The 13,991-nt window shown below is 38.5% G+C and overlaps 1 protein-coding gene across 1 annotated transcript in view; it reads right to left on the reverse strand.

Annotated features, from left to right (window-relative positions):
* Positions 1-13,991, reverse strand: part of LOC135744877 (E3 ubiquitin-protein ligase rnf213-alpha-like) — a 93,263-nt gene that overhangs the window by 22,999 nt on the left and 56,273 nt on the right. Inside the window, exons 28-42 of the mRNA XM_065263257.2 lie at positions 9,398-12,985; positions 8,405-8,529; positions 8,225-8,320; positions 8,008-8,129; positions 6,069-6,191; positions 5,911-5,984; positions 5,644-5,785; positions 5,420-5,555; positions 5,123-5,314; positions 4,908-5,038; positions 4,678-4,835; positions 4,385-4,594; positions 2,218-2,405; positions 203-323; positions 24-124 (exon numbers count right to left, since the gene is read on the reverse strand). Of these exons, the coding sequence (XP_065119329.1) occupies positions 24-124; positions 203-323; positions 2,218-2,405; positions 4,385-4,594; positions 4,678-4,835; positions 4,908-5,038; positions 5,123-5,314; positions 5,420-5,555; positions 5,644-5,785; positions 5,911-5,984; positions 6,069-6,191; positions 8,008-8,129; positions 8,225-8,320; positions 8,405-8,529; positions 9,398-12,985 (5,507 nt within the window). The remainder of the gene's footprint in view (positions 1-23; positions 125-202; positions 324-2,217; positions 2,406-4,384; positions 4,595-4,677; positions 4,836-4,907; positions 5,039-5,122; positions 5,315-5,419; positions 5,556-5,643; positions 5,786-5,910; positions 5,985-6,068; positions 6,192-8,007; positions 8,130-8,224; positions 8,321-8,404; positions 8,530-9,397; positions 12,986-13,991) is intronic.

Below are 13,991 nucleotides of genomic sequence, written 5' to 3' on the forward strand. Positions count from 1 at the left end.
AAAAAAATTCTAAGTAACTGAACCTAAAAACGCTCTGAGATGCATCATCTCTGCACGCTTTGAGTACGGTGATCACTGCCTCAAATGGCTGCTTCATCTTCAGGTCTGAGTTCTGCTTTAGGACCTTTAAGAAAATTATCAAATAATAATAAAAACATTTTTTTAAATCTACTTTGGAAGAGAGCAGTATAAGCCAACTTACTTCTGCTAGACGTCGAATGTGTTGCAGAACAAGTTGCCTCAGATTCAGCTGTACTTCACCGACACCCAGCAGCATGTGCTCCACAAAAAGGGTGAGTGTGTAAATGCGACGCCAAGCATGCCTGATAAATGGAGTTATAAAGCTTTTTATACACATCACATGATGTTTGCACTATTTCTCAAATATTTTAACCAAATATTTCATGGTTTTGAGTGAATGAATTTGAATGAATTATGGTGAAATGCCGCCACATCCACAATCCATTTGTGCCACAGAAGAAGAACCATTACAAACGCTACGCCAGGAAATGTCTAGAGGCATATTAATATCGCTGTTCTTCTGATTGTTTCAGGTATTTTCATGATAATAAAGAATATTTTGAATGATTGTGTTTGACGAGTGTTGCTTTTTTAAATGCACGTTATAAACGACTCAAACTTTAAATTGATAAGGACTTCCTACTGATCACAGAGCCATAGAACATGCATAAGCTGCGCATGAAACACAGAATCCGAGCCTTGCGATTCAGAATCGATTTCAGACAGGTATTTTTAACTCTTTCCCCGCCATTGACGAGATATCTCGTCAATTAAGAGAAAACGCTTCCCCGCCAATGACGAGATTTTCTGTCTTTCCGCAATACCGCTATTATCCACCAGGTGGCGCCCTTCTGCAACTTTTTAAAACCGGAAGTATTGCTCTATGGCAAGCGGCTGCATGTCCGTGTCTGTTTTAAAGATCGCTCTGAATGGGATCTCTATGAAAAGTCCGTCACAAAAATGGAATTATCTCTGCTTTTTGCTCAAAATCTGGTGTTTTTGCAGAAACCTACCCATATTCAAAAGCTGATTACAAAAGAACCACTGAAGGTAGGACGAAACGTTTTTTTTTTTGTTTGAAAGCAGAGGGTCTGTTCTTTCATTTGGTATATTGTATGTTTATATATTAAAAGAAGAAAATTTTCTGGAAGGCATTAAACTTTGGTGAAAATCATGAAAAACGCTGGCGCTGGCTGGCAACTTTTTTTTTAAACGCTGGCGGTGAAAGAGTTAAAGGGGAACGAGATGCATCGTCACAGCCCTAGTTTTGAAAGATGGATCACTAATAAGCCAATAAGCATGTTACAGAAAGAGAAGTAAATGTCTGCAAAATATCACCGCTATCAGGAAATTATGAAAACATGTTTCAATAATTTAAAAATAGGTTGTCAACATTTACAGTATTATGTGTTATATTATTTTACCATAATCAAAATTAAGTAAGCCTACTCATCATTCATGGGTTTCTGAACTATAAAAGTAGTTCATGTTACATGAAGTGATTTTTCCTTATTTAGGGGTCAAGCCCAGAATGGGCAAAGACCCATATTGTATCTGTTAGTTTTCTTATTATTTATTCTTATTATTCTTCCTATCCCCTTGCGGTCTATGGCAGCCCATAAAACCATACGTAGGAAAGTAACGAAATTTGGCACACTGATAGAGGACAGTCCAAATAATATCCATGGCAAATTTTGAGTCTCTATCTCAAACCCGCTAGTGCCACCAACAGTCCAAATTGCACTTATGTTTTTGCTTATAACTTCTGATCCGTAAGTCCTAGAAACGGACAATTACAACACCACGAACCACTCGGTAAGTAGCACAGTTTTGAAAATGAACGTTAAGTGTTGTTTTAATGACATGTTTGTGCATGGCCCTTGACTTCCATTCTGAAGCAGTCAAGAGAAGCTTCTAAACAAGTCAAAAAGTCAAGACACGACCCATTGTCAAAATTTCAGTGTCCATCACTGTAGTTCATCCAAAACAAACCAGAAATGAGACTCAAAGTGTTAAATACCGGAATTTTCTTTAATACAATTGTGCACAATACTCTCACTGAATATAACTGAATATTAAAATGGTCCAAAACTAATTTTACTGTCATTGTGTCAGTGCATTCAATCATGCTAGTGTGTACAACATTACAGAAGTAACAAAATCACAACAATGGTGACAGCAGGGCTCATAACTTACTGGATGTGGGCCACCATATGTTTGCTCCTCTCTCTATAGTGTCGCTGGTTCTCTTCAGAGCAGACCAACTCAACTGGCACCTGTAGTTTCTTGACGCGTCTAAGCCAGAAAAGACTTTGAGCATCTTCATCTAGAGTCTGGGGCTCCAAATATTCAATACAAGCTAGAGCAGCATATACATCCAACACCTAAGAAACAGACAGACAAACAGTCAGAAGAAAGTAGAATATGTACATCAATTTTTGTAAAAAACAAATAATTCAAATGTTGCCCAATTTATGAAAATACATTGAATCCCTGAAAGAATTTCAGATAAAATTTTAATTTAAAGGGGGGGTCTACAGGTATTTTTATGCATTCTGACTTAACACTTTTGAAGGACTCCTCATGCTTACATAGGCAAAGTGTCACAAAAGCAGTGGATGTATGACGGAGTATTTCTGTGCTGTGAGCGCTTTGGCATGGATTGCACAAGTTTAGGGAAGTTTTTATTCGAACACAATTAGGGATGCACCGAATATTCAGCCACCGAAATGTTGTGATGACGCAAACAGAAACCGCGACCTGCACGTGCTTGTCTGAAGCAACATGTATGCGGCGTGGATGTATTTACCCGCAAAAAGGCGCTAAAGTACGCACAGAGGCACATGCGGTTGTGTCCGGTCCAGACGTGATCATCACAGTGAGTACGCCCTTCAAAGATCAGAACTCTTGATGTGTAAACTTTAGAGAGAGTCGCGCAAATGTGTCTCATACTGTAAAGTCCATTACATACATGTGCCGAATAAAGCAATGAAAAACAACGTAACATTTTTATGCTGCGCTGTTTGGGATTCGCCTTCGTTCTCTGTGTGCGCGCGCGTTTAAGTGCCCTCAATAGTGCACACACGAGTGAGACGCAAACAAGCGAACGTAAAATCTTTCTGTTATTGACAGGGCACATATAAACAAAATTATCTCCAAAGTATTCTTTTTCTAATAAAAACATTCGTTTATGTCTTAAGTGTATGTATAGATTACAGTCATAAACCAGTCTCTGCTTACAGTAACCTCAATTGACCTACTTAAGTCTAACAAAGAGACAAATAGCTCTAAAAATAATAATATATTTAATTTATACAATAAAGACAGTGTTATGACTCATTTAATTCGATTTCTGTACCTAATGCTAATGTTAGACCTTATTAATGTGCAGCTTTGTTCTTTTTTATAAATGTTTGTAATTTCTTTATTTGTTATTAGATTTTCCCCACCCCCTTTTTGCTGATCTGAAAAATAATCCAATCTGAAAAACTGTAATGTGATCTGAACCGTGAGTTTTGTGATCTGTCACACACCCCTAGTAAAGTTAGTACACAGTGATAGCCATAAATGCATTTGTACTAATAATTGGCATAATAATTTATTTCGGTGTTTCAGTTTCGGTTTTTCGGCCTTGGTTTCCTCATTTTCGGGTTTCGGCCAAGAATTTTCATTTCGGTGCATCCCTAAACACAATCTTTCTATTTTATGGCCAATTTTAGTGCAGGATGTACAGTGGAAGTCCTTATATGGGCATTTCCCACAGAACAGCGCACTCTCACACCAACCAAAAGCTGGCACGAAATCAACATCACCACAAATGTGTGTTGTTATTTGTGAGGGAAATTTAAGCTTGTTCAGCTTCCTAATGAACCCATCATTATGTGAATAATGGAAATAGTTTGTTTATCTGGGGTAGCAGCAGAGTTGTGTGTGTGTGTGTTTGTTTAGTGCTGGATTTTGTTGAAATGGAGCAGTCCCAACCGGGTCAAGAGTCACAGGCGATATACAAAACTGCATCAAATGTCGGTGTTTTGATGGCAATCATCACGTAAGTGCATATAATGAAAACGAAACGAACATGTAGTGAATCATAAGTTATCCAGAGATAGGGGGATGTTTTATGTGTGTTGCTATCTTGTGACTCGCTCTGCCCACGGTACACCTCTAGAGGCTCTGTTTTTTCCAGGAAAGTAGCTGTACAGCTGATCTGCCTTTTATAAATCTGATAAAACTAAAGACTTTTCCAGATATAAAGGATGTAATACTACTCTAAAGGTACTCGAGATTAACACAAGATTAGCAGAAACACACTGTGCCATGTGACCTCTAATCAACATCCATACAGCAGAAAAGAAGCACCCACCAGTTCAATGCCCTCTCTGGCATCTCTTTTATCCAGGAGTATGTGAGCAATCTGAGGCTCTATAGTGATCATTCTGTAGAGGTTCTGCATGCGACTCTTAAAATGGTGATAAGCAGCATGAACCCAATGCAGAGAAATAACTCCAGTCTCATTCGTTTCCTGACCGGCTCGAAGTTCATTTACACTGCAAGTAAGAGCTCCACGTAAAAGCTAAAAGGTAAACAGATACAAACATGAATACAAATCTATACAATAATAACCAAAATTAACATAAAAAAATGTCTTATTCCCACCTCTAGAACCTCATCTGATGTTCCATTCATGGTCATGGAGATAAAATCCTGGAGATATCTGTGGAAAAACTCCATCTGCATGTCTTGGGTTGCTTTAGCAATGTACCTGCCCAAGGGGGTCTTCCAAAAAAACTCTTCAAATTGTTTCAACGTGTGTCCTGTTGAAAGAAATGTTTTATTAGTAGTTATATTTCATACGTTTTATTTAAAAACAAGAATGTATAAAATACCTTCTCGCAGTGAAGCGTGTACCCATAGCTCTTCTAGGCAGTCTTTAATTCTCCAGCTGAAAGGCATGGTGCAACCCATGCTCCTTCCAACCAAAAAGTCGTTCTGGACCAAGATTGTCTTTGTCTCCAAGCTGTTAAAAATGTCTGATTTTAGATACACCAAAGACATGCCTTCAAGAGCTTAGAAGAAATCATTAGATCAAAGAATGCCATACTTGTTATCCACTTTTGTGTAAGGAATATCCAATAACTTGACATCTTCAAACATGTCCAACCACAGTTTCTTTAATGACTCTCTAGAGTTTCTATCCAGCAAAAGGTCGAGATTGCAGTCTCGATCGATAATGGAAACTAGTTGTGCCAAAAAAGGTGTGACTACCACTTGAACTCGCTTCCAAAGAGCATGTCTGACAAACAAAACGAACAAATATTGAAGAGTTGTTTTAGGTATGACTTATATGGTTACAGGAGAGTCATGGTCCCTATACATATTGTGGGACATGCACACATACCTAAAGGTTCCACCCTCGTGCAAGGCATCAATATTCAGTGCTTCCTTTGACACCCAGCTATTGGCCGAGATTGTGTTTTCATCATGTGTCCGCAGTAGCAAATTAAGTCTTTTCTTTACGGTTTTCAGAAATTCAGCTAGTGGCATAAAAATGTAAATGTTATTGACAATTTGTTTGAAAGCTTATGAAAACGTAATAAATAACAATGTTGAAATCTGTCAGACCATTATCCGTCATGAGCGTTAGCAGAATCTCTACTCTCCTGGTGCTACGGATGCCTGCCTCTGTCTGGTCTCTTAGCATACCAACTGCGCTTTGAACACAGCTACGCACAAGAGCTGTGGTGTCCAAAACCTTTCCCCAGACCTGAACCAAAAGCACAAGAACCAGAAGTGCATTTTTACTTACGGACTACACATCACTATGGCTTACTTAATAGAGAAGTTATAAAACGGCAGTATTCGCAATTGCATTGTGAGGAAGCGACCCACAGTATTTCCCTCCACAGTATTGATCTCCATCTTCTGTTCTTCATACTCTGTGCACATGTCCTCAACTTCCATAGCTGTAAGCAATCAAACATTAACATTCAACCAAATCATTTCTTGAAAATGCAGAAACCTGTTTTTTTTAAATGATCAAACATCACCTTCAGATTCATCTGCTTTCTCTTCAAACAGCTGGCTGATGGTCAAATATTGCAATGCTTTTATATCAGAGACGATTTCTTCTGATTTCCTAAGGTCATCGATATGGACTGATTTCCATGGACCTTAAAAACAATGTTTAGTTAGCAGTATGTTGCGCATGTTACTTTAAAAAAATAATTGCATTACATCATTATAAAGTAACTAATTACCAAGGAAAGTAACTATTGTGTAAAGATGTGAAATAACTTGAATTCCCCAATACTAAATGTTAAATGAATGAAATGGACACTAAAGAGAAACCACTAATGTGAAAATGTCAGGTGCTGTTTTATCAGAGATGACGCCTTCAGATTTTTTTAAGGTCATTGATGTGGACTGATTTCAACGGACCTTAAGAAATGATGTTTCGATTTTGTATGAATGAAACCTAGGTTGTATCCAAAAACTTAGGCAGCTGACTTCTTGTCTTATTGCCTCATGAGGCAAAGACTTCAGAGGCTTAAAGCAGCTTGCGGAGACGCATTCGAACAGCCTTTATAGGCAGAATAATGAAATATAAACAGAGAGCTCCTTTGTGATAACTAATTACATATTAGAAAACTACAATACAAATTTCTCGCTAGAAATGCAATCAAAATGTGTAAAAAGTGAAAATATAACTTTATTTACACTAAATTTGTGATCCAGCCCTTTCTTTGTCGAAATTTCATTTTTTCAAACTCGACCACATTTCCCACACATAGAATTGTGGGACAAAACGATGAAGGTATCTAGGGCTGGACCAAAATATTCGAATATTCGTTCCGTGGGTTGACATTCGATTTTCAGTTTTGAGATTCGAATATATATATATATAAATATTTTATAGCGTTAATGCAGAGCTTTTGCCAAGCAGGAAGTGCGCTTCACGCTCCCGCTCTATAGGTGGCGCAGAGAGACCAACATCCATCGCCAACAGCCACCAAACGCCACCAGTGGAAAAGATCGCCTCGAACGTAAAGCGCGCTTCCTGCTTTGGCATTCATGCTAATAGTGTTGTAAATAACGTTCAGTTTCTTGCAAAAACTGATTGATTTGCTTCACAAGACGTCAATATGTCACACGGAGTTATGGGGGATTACTGTTGTATCAGATATATATGCTTTAGCTCTTAAAGTGTGCAGATCGGTTGACTTGCATAACGGAGCACTGGGGTTTCTGCAAAATATCTTCTTTATTGTTCTACTGATGAAAAAACATATTGGACGGTGTAAGTGTTATAAATAAACTTGATTTTGATAGTACGCTACCGTTTTATTACAGTTTGTTGAACTTCGTTCATTTATTTTCGTTGTTTTATTTAAATAGCCTACCCTTTACCATGTCAGTAATTACTGTGCTGCTAATTTCTGATACGGGAATGTTTGTTTGTTAGAAAAAATGTTAGGCTACCTTATTAAAAGTATTGCTCTTGTGTTTTGTTTCACTAATGCTGTTCTCGCATGACGTGTCACAGGCACGCCGCTTCCGGCTTGCTCTATTCTGTAGTATTTTTAAAGTTAGAGTATTAATTCTAAACGTGTCACATGTCCATATTGCATGAAAAAAAAAGGCACTACACTGCCTTTGGTCCGCAGCAACACATCCGCCACATAATAAAACTGTAGACAGCCAGACACACACGCATACACACACACACACAGAGATTCCTGCCTTTATTAAAGAGAAATAATGTTCAGCCTCTCCTTCCGAAGACTCGAATATTCGATTTGATTTCTACTAGAGCTTAGAAGCTCAAAAAATGGTATTCGGAACAGCCCTAAAGGTATCTCTCAGTAGACAGGACGTAAATCAAACATTGCATGTATTAATGTCTGAAATGCTTCCTTCGAAGGCAGCATTTTAAAGCTTTTTGATACAGCCCAAATCATGTCTAGTCATGGAATCAAAATATCTTACCACCATGAAATCCAACATAGGAAGTTCCACCATCCACTCTTGGAAGTTTAGTGATGAAGTACACAAAAATCTTTGCATTGCACACTTTTTTGAATTTGTTGATTTCATTGATAGAAGAATATCTGAAAATATATTTACAAATGTAAATCATAATGCTTTGACTACATTTAATGATCAAACAAAAGTGAAGTCACCAACCAGATACACCAGAACTTACTTTGCAGATGCAATTACATTCAAACTCTGTAAACCTTCATCAAAATCAGTTTGAATGATAAGTGTCTTGTCCCCAGTCGTGCTTTCCAAAAAGTTCCTAAATACAGAACACTGCTGTAACGTATGCAGTCAAAAATGTTTATGTACAAGGTATGATTATAAAGCACAAATGGATGAATACCTGATTTTCTTTAGGAATGAATGTTCAGTTTCAAACTGCTGTATCCAGATGAGCTCTATGTTTTGAACTCGGTCCCATAGCTCCTCAATTTCTGCTGCTGTCAGAAGTCTTGAAAATGTAGTCACCTACAAGATTGGGAAAATCATGTCAAGTTGATTTTTTTGTTGTGTGTTTATTAAACTAGATAAGATGCCAAATCATGTACCAAGACTGGAAAAAAAAAGTTTACACAAAAATTTAAATTTCCTCATGTACTCTCTCACAGACTCCTGGCTATATGACTTTTTTAAACTGAACACATACAAATATTTTTAGAAAAACATCTAGTCTCTGTACCCTACTATGCATGGGAAGAGGTCCCAAAATGTCAACATTTCAAAAACAAATACGAAAAAATCAAAGTCAAGAACATGTGTCATGTGACAAGAACCAATATTAAAGGGAAATTAAAGGGAATTCAATTTGTGCATTGAATGGTTTGATTTTGACAAGAGATTTAATTACATTTAACATTCAAATTGCTTTACTTATGTCATTAATAAATCCTGAATGCATATGGAATCATTTTATGATAGCTGTATGTGCTTGTCGTCAACATTTCGGACCTCTGCTCTTAGACTGTATGTGCATACAGATGTGTGATATTTCCCCAAAACATCATTGTTTGTGTTTAGTTTAAAAAAGTAAATAGGTCTGGGATGCCATGAGGATGAGTAAGGCCATGTGTACACTGAAGTGTTTAAATGTGACCAAAGAATTCTTAAATAAGGGCACTTTGCGTTTTTCAGCTAAAGGAGGTTGAAGTTAATGTGTCATGTCTGCTAATTTTACTTATTTAGTATGAAGTGGAACAATGCATAATCATTATTGCTAAATAAACCTTCTCTGGGTAACCCTCCACTTTTTGGCAGGGTCTTGATTACCCTTGTTGATGTTTGTTTAGCAATAATGAGTATCAGACTGTACATTATCTTTCATATACAACAGCATTACCTCTGTGAAACAGACATTGCTATTCTCTGCTTGTTGTGAACAAGGGAGGATGAAGTCAGCCAGAGAACTGTGCTTTTGGTCTTCAAAGTACACCCTTGACAAATGTTCACTTTCTACATTGGAGAGGTCAGTGCAGTCTAATCGGACCACAGCATCTGGTGTAGCACAATTCAAAAGTACTAATTTAGCCTCTTCGAAGAGCGATCGAGGATCTGAAAGCTCCATCTGCCCTTTGAACTGTTCTGTAACTTGCAGGACAACAGAGGCACAAGTGTCTGAGTGGTAACCGATAAAAACATCAGCTGGAGAGCAAAATCGCAATCTGGGAGCAACTGAATGCCTGGGTTTCGCAGCAGCGAACATCTTCACCCACTGTTCAAGCTCTTTGACAAGCTCTTTCTGCTCTTTCTTCAGCACAGTATTGATGTCAAGATAATGTTTCTCCAACCTGTTGATCAAAGGAACGGGAAACTGCTTGTAGACGACCTCCTTCTCCTCAATGACAATGAGCCTAAAGTCTTTGTGTACCCTACATTTGACTCTGTGAGTACCAAGTCCCAAATCCACATATTTCTGACCTCCAAGACAAACATAATATTGGTTGAGAGCATCGTACAAACTTTCGTACAAATTCTGAAGGTTCAGGAGTACAATGGTTTGACCAGTTTCCATGCAAATCTTGACACGGTTAATGTTACGGCAAATCTGAGTATACTCCTGATCTTTTGGAAAGCTTGATCCAAAGAGGATTTCTGGTTGGCACTGCTCTGAAAAAAATGTTTGCTGAAGAATCCGAAGGGCTGCATAGTTTTTGGTCAGAACCAGCAGGTATCTACATTCCTCTTCTTGGCCAATGGCTGTGATGTTCTCTCCTACAAGATCAATAGCACTGATGCTCTCAAGCTTGGGCTTACAATTTAGTCTTTGGGTGAACACTGAAACAGCATCCACATTATCCTTCCCACTGAAGTTCCTGAGCACAGCCTTTATAATCTGCTCTGGACTAGGCTTCTGATCAGAGGCTTTGGCAACAGCAAAAATCATCTTTATCAAGCTGTAAAAGTCTCGAAGGCCAAAGAAACCTTTTCCCCCTTTCTTACAGATTCTGAGGTAAGCACGAGCAAATGGCTGGAAGCAATCTCTCACCCTTTCAAGAATCATGGTCTCTGAGGAACATATTCCTTTGGCACTTTCAATTAGCTCCTTCTCATCAGGATCCCCACGGGAAACAAATATCCCTCTATTCATCTTGGCTGGGTCCAAAGCCCAATTAGAGATACCTACGAATCCCACCTTTTTGTGGGGTACTGGCTGATCATCAATGCACCCCTCTTCCAGCAAAGGATGTAAAGTTTTCAGGGGCATTTTTGGTGAATCTTCAGCCAAGCCTATCTCATCTAGCACTACCACTGAGACATACTCTGTTAGATTCTTGCCTTCCTGAAAACGGGAACACTGCTTGAATGTATTAATGATACCCTCTGGTGTAGAATGAGGACTGCACTGAAATGACACAAGATGAATCTGCTTCAGCTTTCTAAACAAATCCGAATGAGCTGCCTGGCCTTGCATACCATCTGCAACCAGAGTTTTTGACAGGGATTTGGAGCTTCCAGGTTTTCCAACTAAAAACAAAGGTATTCGTAGTTCAATACAAATCACCATCATGAAAACATTTTCCTTTAAAGCACTGTTTCGAGCGATGGTTTCACCCAATGGAATTCCACTCAGAAACAGATCCTGAACAACGGTGATCTCCTGCATCACTTTCATTTGGCTGTAGGACTCTGGAAGGTACTTGCAAATGTGTCTTCTGTATTTCTCTTTTTCCTCCAAGCAAGCATGGTAGCACACACCAACAGCCATAAGTAATGCCCATATAACAGGGGTTCTTTGCTCATTTCTCTGTGCCTTTATAATGTTCTCAAACTGATCAAGTTCAGAGATCAACATCTGGCTGTTTTTGTAGAACCATTCAAAAACTTGCATGCAGCGCTCTACATCCCTTAGACTCACAAAGCTACATTCATTCTCTGTTGATCGCATGTACATCTGTGAAGCTGACAGAACATCCGTTATGGTTGCGATATATTGGGCATTAATGGAATGAGTTTCTACTATCCTTTCGACTATTTGCTTGATGTACATTTTCTCAGTGTGGTCATTAAGCTGTCCGAAGTCCCAAACTAGTGGAATCATGCTTGGAGGTAAAGCCTGCACTCTGTATACAAGCTGACGGAGAGGAACGGATCCAAGTTTTTCATCGGTTTCTTCAGCACGGACTCTGTATCCCAAACCAGCTGACTCTAATCTCTTGATCATTACATCTGTGTGTTTCCTGTATGGGTTACACGCAGCAATGATTTGTAGGCCAGACTCATGTGCCAAATGTTCTCCCCCAGCAGTGTTGTCACAGAGAATTTCCTTAATGCTGCTAATGGCCTCTGTTGTGTTGGCTTCATCAAAAAACAACACAGAGTCAAAACCAAAATCCATCTTATTCCTAAGAGCCATTTCCTCTGCCTCGCTCACTTTGGTGTAAATCATGTCTGAAGTTGTACCTCCGTGAACCTTGACCAGTTTCATGTTATCAATTGCTACTCCATTTCTGTGTATTTCACAAAGAAATTTGATTAACCTTGTTTTCCCACAGCCTGTCTCACCCATGATTATAACTGGAATGCCACAGCGAAAACGCATGTGAATTGCCAACATTTTCAAAATGTTGTCTGTAGTGAGCTCATACGTTTCATCCGGGTCCAGAGGCCACTGTATACCCAAAACTCTGCAAAGTCTCTCAATCTTTTTCCATCTTGGGAGCTGGTCAAAACCGATATTGAAGGGAACTCCCTGTAGTTTAAGACCCTCATACAGCTCTTTGGTCATGATGTTCCTTTTGATTACAGTGTTTGTTGATGGATCAATGGCATCAACTCTATTCTCTGCATTTTGCTGTAGATGAAAGCCAATAAATGTCATTGACTCATGGTCAGCATTAAAGAAAATATATGGATGTGGTTCTGATTCCCATCGTTTTCTTATCCTAAAGTGAGCCAAATCCTCTTCACTGGCACCAGAAAGGTTTTGGTACAGTCCCCCTGGACTCTGGTCAGAGATACTAAGGGAAGGAGTAGCAAAATCTTTAGCCATGAGAATCATAAAATCAACCACAAAATGTTTGAATCCTGCTAACGTGTCCCCTACTAAAGAAACATCACAGAAAACAGATCTCTCGCAATCCTGCAGTTGTACATTCAGGAACCAGGCAAAATTCCTCAACTCTGCCCAAGACGGGTTTATGATCCCGCAATACATAAACATCATCTGTAGGCATTCCAAAGGAGAGCCCTCAACTCCTTTGTACACGAAGCCATCCAAATTGACACCATTGTAGAAACGTTTCAGGTACTGGTAAGGACGTTGGTAGGCCTCACTTCGAAACTCCTGGTCATCCATGAGCGGGTCATCACACTTTCTTGATGATGGATCTTCTTGTAATCTCACTTCAAAGTTCAGGACCTCTTTGGGCGGATGACAGTAGACACTTGGAAACACATCCAGGAAAGAAGCGCAGTTTTTTGCTTCCTGCTATAAAAATACAAAAGAAATATGTAAGGAAAATATTTAGAATACTTGACTGATGTGTTTTGATTTTCTTGAATTCTTTGTATTATTATTTTAGGTGTAAGTGTTAAAGACATTGGTTCAAATATAGTTATTTTACTGTCTCTTAAACTTGGCCTTATGCAATTTCTTAAAAATTATGTAAAAACAGATGGTTCTACTCTTAATTGTCATCAGTATAGGTTCACCATGTACTCTTTTTATTAGACTAAAATGCTGTAGTCTTTATTGTAAGATATTTATTTCAATTTTTTCGTGAAAGAAACTTTTTGATGCTGTGGGGTTTAACTTCAATAAGCTGAAATTGTAGTGGGATTTTTACTGAGTGAGATCCCTTTGACGATATTTTTTCATGCTATGGTTTGTGCCATTCTGTCAGATAGACTGTGAGAGATAAATACCATTACTACAGTAATGCTAACCCAGGCATAAACAGACAAAAATATTTAGATGGGATACTTAACGAATAAAGTAAATGACATTTCATCACAAAATATTGTTGCTTTTTTGCAATATTTCTTAACTGGTGAATCCTGTGGAAACAACAAAGAAATTGGAATAAATAGCTATATCAGTATATCAAAATTGGATGACTGAATGGCATTGATGGAAAAATAAAACGGATTGGTTATTGTTTGATTAAATAGATTAAAATGGTGATGATTATACTATTACAATCTTGTAGTTTATGCATCCACAGTTTTCAAATTGTTTAATAAAAGGTTCTGACTAATGCAGACTTCAGACTGCACAACTTTCAAAGTAGTTGTGTAACACATCTTGTCACACTGCATGACTGTCTGGGGTAGCATTCAGTCGCTGCTGTTTTCACACTGCACGATGGATCAGCAACCGGGGGTTTTACACGGCATGACTTCACCATAGAAATAATCGCCGACAACTTTGTCCCGGTCCGCAAACTACATCTCACAACCAAACGCAAGCAATACGTCCTCATAACTCCTCCCCG

Source organism: Paramisgurnus dabryanus, chromosome 3, assembly GCF_030506205.2.
Source record: "Paramisgurnus dabryanus chromosome 3, PD_genome_1.1, whole genome shotgun sequence".
NCBI classification, from domain to species: domain Eukaryota; kingdom Metazoa; phylum Chordata; class Actinopteri; order Cypriniformes; family Cobitidae; genus Paramisgurnus; species Paramisgurnus dabryanus.